The sequence below is a fragment of the Gigantopelta aegis genome, chromosome 8 (genome assembly GCF_016097555.1).
Source record: "Gigantopelta aegis isolate Gae_Host chromosome 8, Gae_host_genome, whole genome shotgun sequence".
In the NCBI taxonomy this organism is placed as follows: Eukaryota; Metazoa; Mollusca; class Gastropoda; order Neomphalida; family Peltospiridae; genus Gigantopelta; species Gigantopelta aegis.
In genome coordinates, this window is record NC_054706.1 from 72184380 (window position 1) to 72201664 (window position 17285).

Sequence of the window (17285 nt, forward strand, 5' to 3'; positions counted from 1 at the left end):
GTAAATTTTAAGGCTTCAACTGGGTGGCTTGATAAATTTAAAGAAAGAAATGGGATAACATTTATAAAGGTGTGTGGGGAGGAAAAAGCTGTGGACACACAATCAACAGAAATGTTAGAATGGCATCGAGATGTACGTTACATTGATCGGATTTATCTCGTTTCTGTTAATATTTACTTAGTTTTATCATATACACAGAAGGAATATGCTAACATCTGTGTGTTGGGGACAGGGATGGAACAGCAAACGTGTCTTCCGATGTCAACGAAATGATAATACTACAATGCAGTTTCACTTTGGGGTCTGCTGTACGAATTTCGAAAACTCGAACTTCCTGAAACTCGAATTATTTCGTCGTCCCCTTCAACTTCGAGTTAACGAAGTTCGACTGTGTATATATATATATATATATATATATATATATATATATATATATATATATATATATATATATATATATATATAGATGGTTTTGAAAACAATAAAGTATATAATAGTCGTTCTTACTGTTATCCTTAGACGACCCTGTGCAGTCAGCACTCGTTCGAGTCTCGCCTGTCGTTCAACCAGATGTACGCACAGACAGGGACCTACAAACACCAGCTGGTCGCCCTCAAGATATACGAGCTCAAGAACTTTGACATCAACAGACAGATGAAGAAAGACATGAAGCTGGTAAATAAAACGTTTTATTATATAGTGAACTCCAATGAAAGCGTACTACCCGATTTTCACTTGTTATTGTTATCACGTGTGACGTGTCTGTTAAACACTCAATAAACCTAACCCTTGTGTACAAGTTGGGGGTTATTTATTGCCCGCAAGAATACATTCAGTTATACAACATCTCTTGAACGTGTTTTTTCTTCTTATATCCCTTTTTACAACTATAAATCTGATTGGAGAGTTTTCAGTGGGGTTCAGCGTAATTGCTGTTATTCACTGTGCCCATGCATATGTATTGACATTGTTTGAAAATGTAGTGTTCATTTTGGTAATTGCATTGTGAAAATTATACGGTTTTGATAATAGCTGTGCAACTGGAATTCTCTGTATGAGAATCCAGCGCTCTACCATCTGAGTTAAATTTGCACTAGGTACCTGCCAGTAAGAATTCTTCATACCAACACTACTACTGTGTGCCTGTTTGCATTGATTTTATAATCATTTTATCGATATATCCCTTTTGTTGTTTTGTATTATTTGGCCTACTTACTTACATTTCGTACACGAAAACATTATAAGATATTTTCTTTTTATAATTCGAGTTTGGTTTGATGAAACAAAACAATACGTAAAGAGTTTTGACAACAACAAATATCTTTGATTTGTATGTGTAACTTTTTAAAACATTGGTCAGTATATAAACAAAACAGCAATACTCTCCCATACTGAAGGTATACTAAGCCAAATAACTTCCGGTTGAGTCAAAGTTTGAGGTGCACCCAACTTTTGATATAGAAGTGACCACCACAAGTCCTGTGATTGGTGATAAATGTAAGTGTGTTGGTTGTAAAAAACAAATAGTTTCATCTGGGCAAAAAATGTGTGCCATTTTATTTTATCTAGTACCACTGTGTCAAATAGCCTTATGCGTGAAACATGTATGTGGTATCTGTAAGAAAAAAAGTACTCGAATTTTGTGCGAAACTAGGGTAGTCATAGACGCTACCCGTTATCTTAGAAATGAGCAGCTTGACCCCCATTTTTTCTGATTCACTTTAAGGGTGAGGGGTGGTAGTATTTATATCCATGACGTGTATGTCAATTGATACGCTGCAGGTAGGAGTTTTAGCCACATACGTTACTATTGTCGTCTATGGGATTTGATTTGGTAGTTTACACCCTGAAGAACTCCGTCTGCCAGTAGAGTTTGAAATTAAAATGTCTTGATTTGTTTATCCTACCAGTTCATGTGCATTTACAAGTTGAAGATCGTTATGTACGTAAGTAGGATAAAACAAATCGAGACATAATTTCAAACCCCATGAGTAGATGAAGTTCTTCACTATGGGTGAGTATTGAAATCTTATTTAAATCTGTATCAATGTTTCTAAAATTAGAACATGTTATTTCTTTTTATGTCTGGCCAAACTGGAATATTTATTGACAAAAATAAATACGATTTTTGCTGGTGCGAGATATACATCCATTTTGTGCTTGGGTGCACACCTGTCTGTTGTTAGGAAAGACGACCGTCTTTTCCAGCACTTCTCTGCGTGAATTATTATTCTGGCTTTCCCCTACTGCTGTTCTTGTCCATGTTTCTGCTTCTGTTTTACGTTTTTCAACAAGGTCCATCGGAACATATCTTTATAGGCATTGTAATAACATAGCCAACCCAGCACGATATTCGACATGTTTGTAAGTTATTAATGTCTTTTGCATACTAGTTACGGATAAATGTTTCCTGTTTACAGTAAATGTGTTTATTTGTAATGAACAAATAAATTACATTTTGTCGTATGTCGTTAAATAAAACATTTCCTTGTAGATGCGAGATATCCGACACGACAAGGTGAACACGTTTATCGGGGCCTGTATACACACTCCGTACTTCATCCTCGTCACGGAATACTGCACGAAGGGAAGCCTGCAGGTCAGACCATAGAATACACGTTCTTATATTGCACGATTTTGTTTCAATCAATGGCCTTCTGGAATTGTAAAACAATTATGGCCGAATTTACAAAGCCTGTTTTTGTCATACACGCGTTTGAAAACATACATTTACAATGCTTAAACACCTAGATGGAGGTTAATAGAATCAACCACTATTTTACCAAATGCCCATTCGACTCTGCATTGTGCAGAGATACGATCTTAATCTCGGATAACGGTTTTGTCGACCAAATTTAAGAAAAACAGGCTTCGTAAATTTGACTCTTAGTCATTACTGCTCTCAATACAATTACAACTGTGGTGATTATTATATTAACGGGACTGAATACAATTACAACTGTGGTGATTATTATATTAACGGGACTGAATACAATTACAACTGTGGTGATTATTATATTAACTGGAATGAATACAATTACAACTACTGAATACAGTTATATCTGTACTAAATACAGTTACGAGTATACTGGGTACAGTTATAAGGGTTCTGAATACAATTACAACTGTGGTGATTATTATATTAACTGGAATGAATACAATTACAACTACTGAATACAGTTATATCTGTACTAAATACAGTTACGAGTATACTGGGTACAGTTATAAGGGTTCTGAATACAATTACAACTGAAATGAATACAATTACAACTTGTCTTAAAACAGTTACAACTGCACTAAAACATTATATCTAAAATTAATATTGAACTGAATACAATTACAACTGCATAGCTACATATTATTGTGTGTGTATCAGTTAACAAATACCCATGTGTGAAAATGAACAAGCACTATAATTAGCTGAACACATTTACGCTTTCTATAATTACAGGATATCCTGGAGAACGAGGATCTCAAGCTAGACAATATATTTATAGCATCACTGATTAGAGATTTCCTACAGGTGAGTAGAACCAATAGGTATGATAGAAACACCATGCCGACAGACAGATAGACAGACAGGCAGATAGTCAGACAGACAGACTGACTGACAGACAGACTGACAGACAGGCTGACAGACAAACAGACAGACAAGCAGGCAGACAGGCAGGCAGATAGACAGGCAGGCAGACAGACAGACAGACATATATACAGACATACAGAGAGACAGACAGACAGATGGACGGACGGACGGAGAGACAAATATCTTATTTAACCATTTAAAGGGAGCTCATTGACAAAAATAGGCGAACCAGAAATTATTTTCCTACTTTTGACATCAATTTTAATTCATTATTTCCATGTTTCGTAAGGTGTGTTGGGGACATGGCCTCCACCCTCACACCCCACCTGCGGCTACGCCAGTGTCCAGTCCCCCGTGTTTTAATGATTCAGATAGCAGAGTGGTGGTTGTTGTCATTTTTAATTACATCATACATGATATTACTGTGCGTATTTAAAACATCATAAATATTCTGTTTATCAGGATGTCATTAGAGAATTATTATGTAAGATAGCATTAAACTGGTGCATTCTAAGTTGGTCTAGTTGAGTAATAGTATTGTACAAGCCAGTAATTTATCTTGAATGCGAAGGGCATGGATGGATAATCAGACACACAGATATATGTTTATACTGTCTACCAAATTCAAAATACCCTCATAAAGAGACTTTGTTTTCCTTAAAACTTTGAAAGGATATTCACACATTGAAGCTTAAATCGAGCTCAGTTTGAAAAGTTTCTGCGAAATTAACTATAACTGTTAAGACCTGTGCTTGTTCAATCATTTTGCAAACGTCAACAAAACATGCACGAAGATGACACCATTCCTATAACTACTACAGGAACTCGATGACAGTTCCTGCCATGCACTGTCATCTTGATTAACTTCTGCTGAAACAGGTTAATAATTAATACAAAATCACACTGCCATCTTGATGATACCAGTATGCAATACGTGTCTAATTAATTGTCCTGATATATTTGTTTGTGGTTAGTAATAACCAGAAACAAAGTCACGCAAATTATGTCGATAGAAATGGGAGCTCTTTGGGTTTTCCAGTTGTCTTGGGAAAGAAACTGCTTAGACGTATGGGATGAGCGACTTTATTTGGTGGAATAAATTTTCCCAGAACATTTTAAGGTATCCTTGTTTGTTTTCACATAGGTATCATGTGTAGAATACAATAACACAGGTTGGAGAAGCCAATCGCCGAATCTCATACTGGCTTCATACTTTGCAAGCAATTAACTCATTTTAAGCATTGACAGAAAATCATCAATATTTCTAATTAAGTCTTTGCCGTGAAATTAGTTAATTGCCCTTAGTCATTATGGGAGCGGTTTCTCGCCTCCAGTCCCTTCAAATCCGATATGAAGGTCGGAGGCAGGGTTTTATTTGGGAGAGTACATTTTAAACAAATGGTGTTCCAGAGTGCACTAACGTGTATTATATGTATGACATAAAGCTATCCTAGAAACACGCTAGAGACCACACCACAATTACCAACACTCCAATTAAACAAATAGTGTTCCAGAGTGCACTAACGTGTATTATATGTATGACATAAAGCTATCCTAGAAACACGCAAGAGACCACACCACAATCACCAACACTCCAATTAAACAAATGGTGTTCCAGAGTGCACTAACGTGTATTATATGTATGACATAAAGCTATCCTAGAAACACGCAAGAGACCACACCACAATCACCAACACTCCAATTAAACAAATGGTGTTCCAGAGTGCACTAACGTGTATTATATGTATGACATAAAGCTATCCTAGAAACACGCTAGAGACCACACCACAATCACCAACACTCCAATTAAACAAATGGTGTTCCAGAGTGCACTAACGTGTATTACATGTGTGACATAAAGCTATCCTAGAAACACGCAAGAGACCACACCACAATCACCAACACTCCAATTAAAAAACATAAATCGGTGATACACATTCGTTAAAAATCAAGATGGTTGGGGCACTTCTCAAAACAATTTTGAAGTGTCAGTTCTCCAGCTGGAGGTGGGGTAGGACAGAAGTGTGGTCCTGTGGAGTGGCAGTCCTCTTACAGGTGGAGTGGGAAGTGTGTATAGTCTTGTGGAATGGCAGTCATCTTATAAAGTAGAGTAGAATATATGCTATTTGTGTGTAATGGCAGTCTTCCTATGGGAAGACTAGGAAGGGTTTATCATCCTGTGAAATGGCAGTCCTCTTATATAGTAGGAAAGTTGTGGTATTTAAGGAGTGGCAGTCGGAGTAGGAAGGATCATCGTCTGGTTGAGTGGCAGTCTTCATACACATTGAGTAGAAAAGTTGTGATCCTGTCCAGTAGAGTGACAGTCCTACACGTAGAAGGAAAGCTATGTGGTTCTGGGAGGATGGCAGTCCTCTTATATGCGGAGTAGTCCTCTTATATTGTCGGTCAGATAAATTAGCAGGAAGGTGACAGGGACTCGTGGACATTAGACAAGTAACAACCTCATCTACAAATGAGTTATCGTACATGTATGTTATGTTGGTTCGCTCCTAATAGCTGCGGGGGCGAGACGTATAAAAATTTTTCGAAAAGATTAGCCCATGAAGTGGCGACAGCTGGTTTCCTCTCTCAATATCTGTGTGGTCCTTAATCATATGTCTGACACCATATAACCGTACATAAAATGTATTGTGTCGTTAAATAAAACATTTCCTTCCTTCCTAATAGCCGCGGAAAGAAAACACATTATGTTTGTTATATGGGTAATCAAGCACTCTTTTTGTCACTAATTACATCTGTTATACCAGTACTTATACTGCAGCTGGTCACTATCTAGCCATTAGATTGTATTAAACATACTTCCACTATAATATTGGTACTCTTGCCACTATACAGAAATTGTATCTGAACGCATGCCAAGAATTGATTTTAGGTTTTAAAACCTTGTATAACGTAAACAACATTACTAAATTGTTCAGTATTAAAGATAGGCCTAGTTCGTCCTTGAAATGAAGATATTTTCCTGAGACAGTTGACGACAATATGTGTTGATCTAATCACCAGTAATATACCAAAACAATACAAAATGTTTACCTGTGTAATAAAAACCGTAACATACGTATTGTGATTATCAATCTTCCATTAGCATATTTAGTTTTCATATCTCAAAACGAGAGTCGTTCCAAAAGATGTAAAAATAAGAGTCATGAGGATATGTAGTCATAGCTCTCAGGTGCTTTGTCCACAGAGAGATTATCTGGACCATGTTATATGGTTCCAGCTCCGTCTGTATAATGACTTAAGCTCTTTAATGGGACGGGACGTAGGCCAGTGGTACAGAGCTCACTCGCTGTGCAATCGGTCTGGGATCGATCTCCGTCGGTGGGCCCATTGGGCTATCTCTCGTTCCAGCCAGTGCACCACGACTAGTATATCAAAGGTCGTGGTATGTACTACCCTGTCTGTGCATATAAAATATCCCTTGCTGCTAATCGAAAAGAGTAGCCCATGAAGTGGCGACAGCGGGTTTCCTCTCTTATATGCCATATAACCGTAAATAAAATGTGTTGAGTGCGTCGTTAAATAAATCATTTTTAAAAAAGAAGAAACTTTTTAAAGCTTCTGTAGATAATGCGCACAGAAATGTGCATGGAATAATATTTCAAGTAAGGAACAGTAAGTATTCTATAGACTTATTGCTCAAATTATTTTAAGACGAAGTTCCTTTGAAAACTTTTAGACATAATCATGGTGTTTCGTTCTAATTCGTGTTCGCCATTATGAATTTTGTATAAAAACAAAATAAAAATGCCGAGGTCTCAATAGACAGATTTTGTGTTTCTCTTTTCTTTCTCTCTCTCTCTCTCTCTCTCTCTCTCTCTCTCTCTCTCTCTCTCTCTCTCTCTCTCTCTCTCTCTCTCTCTCTCTCTCTCTCTCATTGTTTTTATTTTTTATTTCTCATATTTTAATTTAATCGTCTATTTACACGAAAATGAGTTCATTAAACCATATTCGTTAAAGATGACAATGTTGGGAGCGATGTGGTGAACCTTCGCTAGCATCTTAGTGATTGGTTTCTTTGCGACACGCCATTGGCTTACTTAGGACACCTTTTGGACTTGTAATCTGATAAGGCTGTGCTTTTGCAGGATCAGGAATGTGGTACGAAAAAGTGAGGCTTTTCTATTTACAAGTGCCCATTGTGCCTAGCTGGACAGGACACTACTGTTCCTGTAGTTATTTTTCTCTGACAGCTAATATGAATATATACAATTATTTTATATCCAGGGTATTATATTCCTGCAAGAAACAGAGCTGATGTACCACGGCAACCTGAAAAGCTCCAACTGTGTGGTCAACAGTCGCTGGACACTCCAACTGACCGACTTCTCGCTGCCTTACGTCCGCGCCTCCACCTACTCCAAAGAAGACGAACATGCCTACTATAGAAGTGAGTAAATTAGCTTAAGACCCATCCGCTGATTACATGGAGTGGAGCGAATGTTTGGAGACATGGTCGTACGTAGCCCACCCTCGCCCCATAAAATGGACCAGCCAGAGGGTGGAGTGCCGTAAAAGTTAATCAGGACACAATAACAGAGGGTCTTCTCCAGATAAAAATGTGCAATTTTAAATTTAAAAACACTTTTTCATATTTGTAGGGTACTGTCCTCTTACCCTTCTCGCACTCCCGTACAATTGGTACGGCACTGAAAGACATCCGACGCCATCACGTAGCTGTAGAGCACTCTGTCCGTTCAGTGTTAATGGAATTGCGATTCTTGACGTCAATGATGTGGATATAATGATATTAGTATGTATGGGACTATAGGGACAAAACAAAATCAAAAACATGGTGATAAACTTTATCGCAGATTCCATTATTTATTATTTATTATTTATTATTTACAGTATATATATTGTTGTTGTTTTGTTATTTATTATTTACAATATTGACATGTTGCATGCAGCCAAAAGTGTGAGTTATGATTGTAATGTACAGTATATCATATATATCTTGATTCCTGTAAAAAGCTATTAACATCCAATGACTTAATGACACAGGTGCCTACTGCGTAGTTTATCAGTCAAAAGTGTACGTCATAGTAATAAATAACCACATTTTGATAGAATACACTGAGCAGACTTCTGAAATTTTCGCGAACGATCGTTTCGTTCGCGCGTCGCTCACGCATGTCTACTTTTGTGTAACCTAGGAGACCATTTACATGCTTAATACGGGTTATACGGGTTATACAAAAAGCGATGTGGGTTACCTCGATTTTTCTCACGAACCATAAATGATGCACGCAAATTTTTAATTCTCTCAATCCTGCTCTCTTGTATTACTCTATGATAGTAATGTTGTACTAAATCATATTTCGATCATAAACTGAAACTAGCGATTGACAAAAATTTCAAAACAAAATCAATAATAGTATATTGAAGATGAAATTTGATTGGTTGACTTCATTATAATGACTGTTCAGATGCAGTGAATCGCATGAGTATATCCTCCTCTTGCGTGTAAGGCAGGGTCAGTGTCATAAGTATACGAGATGGCGGATGGGGGGGGGGGGGGGGGGGGGCGGGGAGCAAGTTCATAAATTCGGGCAAAAACGTTAGAAATATTCTGTGAAAGTGAACTGGTCTGAAACCTTTCCACCATATATTTCCATCATTCTACCTACAATATTAGTTGAAATTCATTAAAAATGCATAAATGCATAGTGATTCGTTTGCAACCCTATATAACTTTTTTTTTTATCTAGATTCGGGATTTTTTGTTTAATTCGAGAGGGGGGGGGAGGAGGAATCAAGATACAAAAATGGGAGCCAGTACGCCTGTGGTCAATAAAACGAATTTCAGTTGAATCGTATTTAGTGTTTAGGCCTACTCTTGTACTGAATAGGTACGTACATGATGTATGTTATATTACCACGAGGAAGCGATGTACAAGTTATTATGTACTGTGGGCGGGATGCATCCCAGTGTTAAAGTGTTCGCGGTTGCTCTAAAATCGATTCCCGTCGGTAGACCCATTGAGCAATTTCTGGTTCCACCCAGTGTCGGCTATTGGGTGTCGAACTATGGTAAATGCAAAATGAAAATGATGATCAACATTAAGACAAATTAAAACACAGTTTAAAGAACTGTGCAAAAAATACAAATATCACAAATAGATACTATTAAAATTTATAATAGAAGTAAGTATCGCGTAAAACTGGGAAAATTCGAAAATGATTCCATCACATTTCTTTGACCACTTATATCTTTCCTAGTGTCTTTGAGATGTTGGCATTGCACCCAAATATGGCGTACCGTCAGAGTACACTCAAAGTGCTCATATGTCTATAGGACGGTGCATTGGTATCTTGCTGTTGTCCGGTAGACAATATTCTTCTCTCACACTCTAGACGAAGTGTCGTAATAGCAATATGTGCAATATGTTATGCACCAAAATAGCCGTAGTCATTAACCAGACATTCCTCCCATTTCTTTTGTATTGCATGACCCATGGCCAATGTTGACCACATAGCAATAATGTTGACCATCACAAATGTATTGTTTGTAAAAACAAGATGTTATTATGTATACATGTATATTGCTACTGCAGATCTGTTGTGGAAAGCCCCAGAACTCTTACAAAGTGACCGTTGTAAAAACAAGCTGTTATTGTGTATACATGTATATTGCTACTGCAGATCTGTTGTGGAAAGCCCCAGAACTCTTACAAAGTGACCCCTGTAAAAACAAGATGTTATTATGTATACATGTATATTGCTACTTCAGATCTGTTGTGGAAAGCCCCAGAACTCTTACAAAGTGACCCCTGTAAAAACAAGATGTTATTATGTATACATGTATATTGCTACTGCAGATCTGTTGTGGAAAGCCCCAGAACTCTTACAAAGTGACCCCTTTAAAGGATCTCAGAAAGCCGACGTGTACGCCTTTGGTATAATCCTACACGAGATCTACGGAAGAGTTGGACCCTTCGGCTTCTGTGGTATTTCACCCCAAGGTGAGTTTCTCACACCTGGCTTGCATAAAGTATTTAAAATGTAAGTATTTTGTGTTGTTGTTGTTTATTCCAACAAGCTCTGCCCTGTGCTAGTTTTGATTTAATAAACTAGTCTGGGAGTGGCAGTCCTCTTATGAGTGGTACAAGAAGGATGCAATCCCCAGTAGCCGATAGATAAGACACTAGATAGAAATTCATGGAATCAACCCATATTTTGCCAAATGTCCATTTGACTCTACATTGTGCAGAGATACGGCCCTGATTAAGTTTTATGATTTTGTCATTCAGATTTATTTTTATTTTATCGGTTGGTGGGGGTTATTGATTGTTGTTTGGGGGGTTTTGTGTTAGGTCTTTTTTTTCTAAAATTCTGTTGGGGCATTTAATAAGTAAACTCTCCGTTCTGCTATAACTTTAGCCACTACTCAATCGAGTCCGGTAAAGGACAGTAAAGCCTGGTTCCCATAAAATGTATAGCACGCCTCAGACCAGACGCAAAAGATCATATTCCCATGGATTTTAACTTTCTCGTCTGCGACTATGTTGCCATAACAACTGTCGTTTATCTGCGGCGATCTGAGACCTGTTACCGATTGTATGGACACCAAATGTAAGGTTAAACTGTTTTTCATCTACTCTTCAGAGATCATCCAGAAGGTTTAATTGTTTTTCATCTACTCTTCAGAAATCATCCAGAGCGTTAAACTCTTTTTTTCATTGTCTCTTCGTGGATCATCCAGAGCGTTAAACTGTTATTTCATGGTCTCTTCGTGGATCATCCAGAGCGTTATATTGTTTTTTCATTGTCTCTTCGTGGATCATTCAGAGCGTTAAACTCTTTTTTCATTGTCTCTTCGTGGATCATCCAGAGCGTTAAACTGTTTTTCTTTGTCTCTTCGTGGATCATCCAGAAGGTTAAACTATTTTTTTCTGTCTCTTCAGAGATCATCAATAAGGTGAAGATTCCGGACCAGGAGCCGTTTCGACCGGACACGGCGCCGCTGACGTGTGAGAGTTTTATCATCGTCTGTATGCAGGAGTGCTGGAGTCAGTCGCCGGACGACCGGCCCGATTTTAAATCTGTCTGGAACAAACTCAAACTCATGCGCACAGGAATGTGAGTTGCTAGACGTTTTTCAATTCTATCTTTCTGCATTTTGATGAGCAAAGTTTTGAGCGATGTTTAACGTTAGACGATTGACTAGATTTTAGGAGTTTGAGTCAGTAGGTGTTTTTTAAATTATATAGTTCTGAATGTTGAGGAGTATATATTTGAGCGAAGTTGGAATATGCATAATATCTGTTTTCAAAGTCATGTCCACTTTGCTCAAAAATATATTCTGGTACTATTAGCATTGTTGTCGCATACCATATTGACGATTGTATATATCCTCATCTTTGTGTTTGTTGTTGGTCGTGTGTGTGTGTGTGTGTGTGTGTGTCTGTGTGTGTGTGTGTGTGTGTGTGTGTGTGTGTATGTGTGTGTGTGTGTGTGTGTGTGTGTGTGTCATGAACCTTACTTACCTTTTGGATGCTGTTTGTTTTTGGTGTGTTGTGGGGTTATGAAACATGATTTTAGATCTTCGGAAATTATTACAAGAGAATATGGTTATTAGAACATTTCCTGTAATTAGGAACTATTGTGATCCATAATAAATTGCCTACAAGACAAATCAATCAACTAGACCCAAACCTTTATTACTAATACCCGATCTAAATTGAGTTGTGATCTATACCGGCCATAGCTGCAGCTCATAGGCACTGGGTTCGCAACCCGGTACCTTCTCCCACCTAGATCGAGTTTGAATGGCTCAATGAGTAGGTGTAAAACAATTACACAAACTTCTTTCTCACTAACCACTAGCCCAGATAACTGTGTGTGCCCAGGACAGCGTGCTTGAACCTTAATTGGATATAAGTACGAAAATAAGTTGAAATGAATGAATGAATATATTGAGTGATCTAGAAAAAGTACCCTTCATAAAAGTAAATGAAAACAAATTAAAGATAGTAAAATGGTACCTAGCAGTAACCATTATGTGCAAGTTAAAACAGAAAGATTGTAAGAATGTTTAAAATTATATCACTGAGAGAATATTCAAGATATAACTCTAGACTGTATGAGGGCGGGACGAAGCCCAGTGTTAAAGCGCTCGCTTAATGCGCAGTCGGTCTGGGATCGATCCCCATTGGTGGGCCCATTGGGCTATTTCTCGTCCGAGCCAGTGCACCACGACTGGTATATCAAAGGCCGTGGCATGTGCTATCCTGTCTGTGGGATGGTGCATATAAAAGATCCCTTGCTGCTAATCGAAAAGAGTAACCCATGAAGTGGCGACAGCATGTTTCCTCTCTCAGTATCTGTGTGGTCCTTAATAATATGTCCGACGCCATATAACCGTAAATAAAATATGTTGAGTGCGTCGTTAAATAAAACAGTTCCTAGACTGTATTGTAAAACATATACGATTTTGAATGTAACACGTTTGACATTTTGATATTTTATTCTTGGACTTGTATTGGAAGAAAGGAAGGAAATGTTTTATTTAACTACACACTCAACACATTTTATTTACCGGTATATGGCGTCAGACATATGGTTAAGAACAACACAGATATATAGAGAGGAGCCCGCTGTCGGCACTTCATGGGCTTCTCTTTTCGATTAGCAGCAAAGGATCTTTTATATGCACCATCCCACAGACAGGATAGTGCATACCACGGCCTTTGTTACACCAGTTGTGGAGCACTGTCTGGAACGAGAAATAGCCCAAGGGGGCCACGGATCGATCCTAAATCGACTGCGCATCAAGCGAGCGCTTTACCACTGAGCTACGTCCCGTCCCCGGACTTGTATTGTGTCACGATCTTATTTTCCATTACATCGTTGTCTTTTGAAGTCTGATCTGAAAATTAATGGAATTTTGTATTTTCAGGAAACGAAACATATTCGACAACATGTTGGCCATTATGGAGAAATACCAAGAGAATTTGGAGGAGTTAGTTGAAGAACGAACCGAGCAGCTGATAGAGGAGAAGAAGAAGACAGATGCCCTGCTACACAGGATGCTTCCCAGGTACTTTACTTTAGTACCGACATTCAGCTTCAGGTTGCAGTGTACCAAATCAGATACTTCCGTGTCAAAGTTCGAACTGCACTGTTAAATATTTACGGAGTAAAAGCAGCTGCGGCTCCGATTGGTAGGAGTATGAAAAAAGAACGTTTAGGTTTGTTTTGTTTAGCGAAGCCATCGGATGTTAAGCATTAGGTAATTTTGACTGGTAGTCCTCCGACGAAACCCACTATAATTTTTAGAATTATAAATTATCAAATTATTTGATATTCAGACAGACAAACAGTGACAGACGTACGGACGGACGGACAGATAAACAAATAAACAGATAATTTATTGTGACATGTTTTATGAAATAAACAAATATTAAATTACCTAACCTATTTCTTAAGTTACAATTATTTGAACGTGTGTGATTTGAACACCGTATATTCCATTAATAGAAATGTTATCTTGCGGCTATCATTTGTTTAATTTACCTCGTTTTGGTCGTTGACCTTTTAGTTCAGAATGAAAATCACAAGTAATTTTGTTTATTATTTCATGCATTATTGTTTTTTCTAAAACGGTAGTAACAAAACAGTAGCCTAGATTGGTATTATAACATAGAATAATACCACAAAAAAGAATTTTTCATATCAAATGTTTTCTTAATTAAAAAATTTTCATAAGATATTCTTTAATAGGTAACAAATTACAAAGCAAAATTCGTTGCATTTAACATTAAAGGTCATCACGATACGCTGTCATGTTGTGGTTTGGTTCTATTAATTAAATTGTTTGAGACGGGTTCTTCAAAAGATGATCTTGAAACAAGTTGTTTAAGGTTTCAGTTTGGACATATGATAGCACAATGTTCGCTTTCATGGTATACGCACTTCACGTCGACCACGGAATAGTCGGTATGATGTCAGTTGTTATAACTAGGAATACTAGCTGATTAAATAATTTCTTTCTTTCATTCTGTCATTTTCATACCACTCTCTCCCAGCCTTCTTTCTCTCTTTCTCCATCTCAATCTCTCTCCGTCTGTCTGTCTCTCTATCCTTCTCAGGCACATCCACAACTCACACCGTACACACACACATACGCAGAGAGAGAGAGAGAGAGAAAGAGAGAGAGAGAGAGAGAGAGAGAGAGAGAGAGAGAGAGAGAGAGAGAGAGAGAGAGAGAGAGAGAGAGAGAGAGAGAGAGAGAGAGAGAGATTATTAAATGTAATTATATCGATATGCTATTATCAAAACAAACATTTCATCTTTACATCAAGAATGCAAGAGTGTTTGCTAAAATTTAACAGCCGAAAGAGGGCCGGCTACGATATATAAGTAAACATGTATTAAACACAAGCAAAATATTGCCAATATAATCTTGTTATAAATCTACGACAGTTGCTAATGCAGTTGTTTATATTCCTTCAGTTCTGTCTCGGTACAGCTAAAACGCGGCGAGGCGGTAGTACCAGAAACCTTCCAGTCTGTGACCATCTACTTCAGTGATATATGTGGATTCACCAAGCTCTCTGCAGAGAGTTCACCTATGCAGGTAAAAATAAAATGGAGGATGCATTACTTCTAAGTATTATGTTTTTGAAATTACATCTATCAAGTAAAGGTTGTTCCAGAATCAATTATATGCGTGACAAGGGGAGGAATTAACTAAATGTTGTTATGTGCACTAGTACAGACATTCAATAGCCGATGTGTAGTTTTGTGCTGGGATGTCGTTAAACATTCGTTCATTCATCCGTGTACTATTAAATTGTTGTGAGGTTTGAAATAAATATGAAGCTTACAAACAAAGATAGCAACAGCAAAACAATGATTAAAGGCGCAGAACCAAGTTTCAGTAAGTGAAAATGGACACTAAGTTTACTTCATCTACAAACCTGTAATACACATTTGGATATGGTTATAACAGACAGAATCTAAGTCTGTTTTGTTTAAACAGGAAAATACCGTCTAAAAATAACTAAAGCTTGTCTCAATAATCATTACTTCTCAGACGAACGTGCGTTTTTAGAATTAGGGTATTACAAATATCTGGACGACCAGGTGTACGAAAATCAATATTCTAAATAATAAAATGTAAGTACTTCTAATTTAAATTATCAAAAACGGCTTTAATAGTTACATTTACGTCGTAGTGTTTAAACACTAGGGTCTGTCACTTTAAAAGTTATCAGCGATGTTTATATTCAGAATTCAGAAAGGACATTAATTTTTGTGAAACATCACGTCTTTCTTTGGCTTTTTTATCAGCCAGTGTTTCTATTGCAATATGTGAATTGTAGAAATAATGTTAATGTCAATGATGATGATGATACGTATTTTTATATATATAACTTTGGTCGTCCTCCGGAACACACGGGTTAATGGAACATATTGCCGCCATATATGCTATTCTTATTACTAATCAGTGACGAACTTTGCATATTGTTTCCTAGTCAGATCGCATACACGATATTATTATTATTCCTTCTTCACAGATCAACATGGCATTGACAACAAAATATCAATCGGTGGGAGGATATGCATGCCAGGACGTCTTCATATACCCAACACATTTATTTAAGAGCCAGTATATTTTACTTTAAATGTGTTGAAAACAATTACAGCTTCTTCCGTTGTAATCTGTCGACATTGTGACAGGTTCTTAAAATTAATTATTTAAACAACAATTTAGAGCTAACAAAATGGCAAGTATCATTACGAAACAATATGTTAAAATCCTGTCCGAATGCTTAGATTTTAGCGTGTATCACAACAGATTCTACTGAATGTAAAAACAATGTTCAGAAGCCACCAGTGATCAAAACATGCTTAAATAATATCACTCTTGTAATTACCAAAGAGTCTAATTGCATTAATTAATTTGGTTGAGTATAATTTTCAAACAAAAAACATAAAACGCTTTTTATTAATAATGAACACAATACGGTCAGTTTAGTTCTAAGTTTCTTTCTTTCTTTCTTTTTTATTCCTTTTTATAGAAACTGACTTCAATTGGTAGTGTATTTCAATTAATTGTTTAATGTTAGGACTTTGATAGAAACTGACTTCAATTGGTAACGTATTTCAATTAATTGTCTAATGTTAGGACTTTGATAGAAACTGACTTCATCTGGTAGTGTATTTCAATTAATTGTCTAATGTTAGGACTTTGATAGAAACTGACTTCAATTGGTAACGTATTTCAATTAATTGTCTAATGTTAGGACTTTGATAGAAACTGACTTCATCTGGTAGTGTATTTCAATTAATTGTCTAATGTTAGGACTTTGATAGAAACTGACTTCATCTGGTAGTGTATTTCAATTAATTGTCTAATGTTAGGACTTTGATAGAAACTGACTTCATCTGGTAGTATATTTCAATTAATTGTCTAATGTTAGGACTTATAGAAACTGACTTCAATTGGTAGTGTATTTCAATTAATTGTCTAATGTTAGGACTTTGATAGAAACTGACTTCATCTGGTAGTGTATTTCAATTAATTGTCTAATGTTAGGACTTTGATAGAAACTGACTTCATCTGGTAGTGTATTTCAATTTGGTAGTGTATTTCAATTAATTGTTTAATGTTAGGACTTTGATAGAAACTGACTTCAATTGGTAACGTATTTCAATTAATTGTCTAATGTTA

General features: G+C 36.9%; 1 protein-coding gene across 1 annotated transcript in view; it reads left to right on the top strand.

The window, feature by feature from the left end:
• Positions 1 to 17285, top strand: part of LOC121379052 (receptor-type guanylate cyclase Gyc76C-like) — a 158112-nt gene that overhangs the window by 122986 nt on the left and 17841 nt on the right. Inside the window, exons 11-18 of the mRNA XM_041507500.1 lie at positions 520 to 675; positions 2495 to 2599; positions 3452 to 3523; positions 7832 to 7994; positions 10426 to 10569; positions 11512 to 11686; positions 13506 to 13646; positions 15062 to 15185. Of these exons, the coding sequence (XP_041363434.1) occupies positions 520 to 675; positions 2495 to 2599; positions 3452 to 3523; positions 7832 to 7994; positions 10426 to 10569; positions 11512 to 11686; positions 13506 to 13646; positions 15062 to 15185 (1080 nt within the window). The remainder of the gene's footprint in view (positions 1 to 519; positions 676 to 2494; positions 2600 to 3451; positions 3524 to 7831; positions 7995 to 10425; positions 10570 to 11511; positions 11687 to 13505; positions 13647 to 15061; positions 15186 to 17285) is intronic.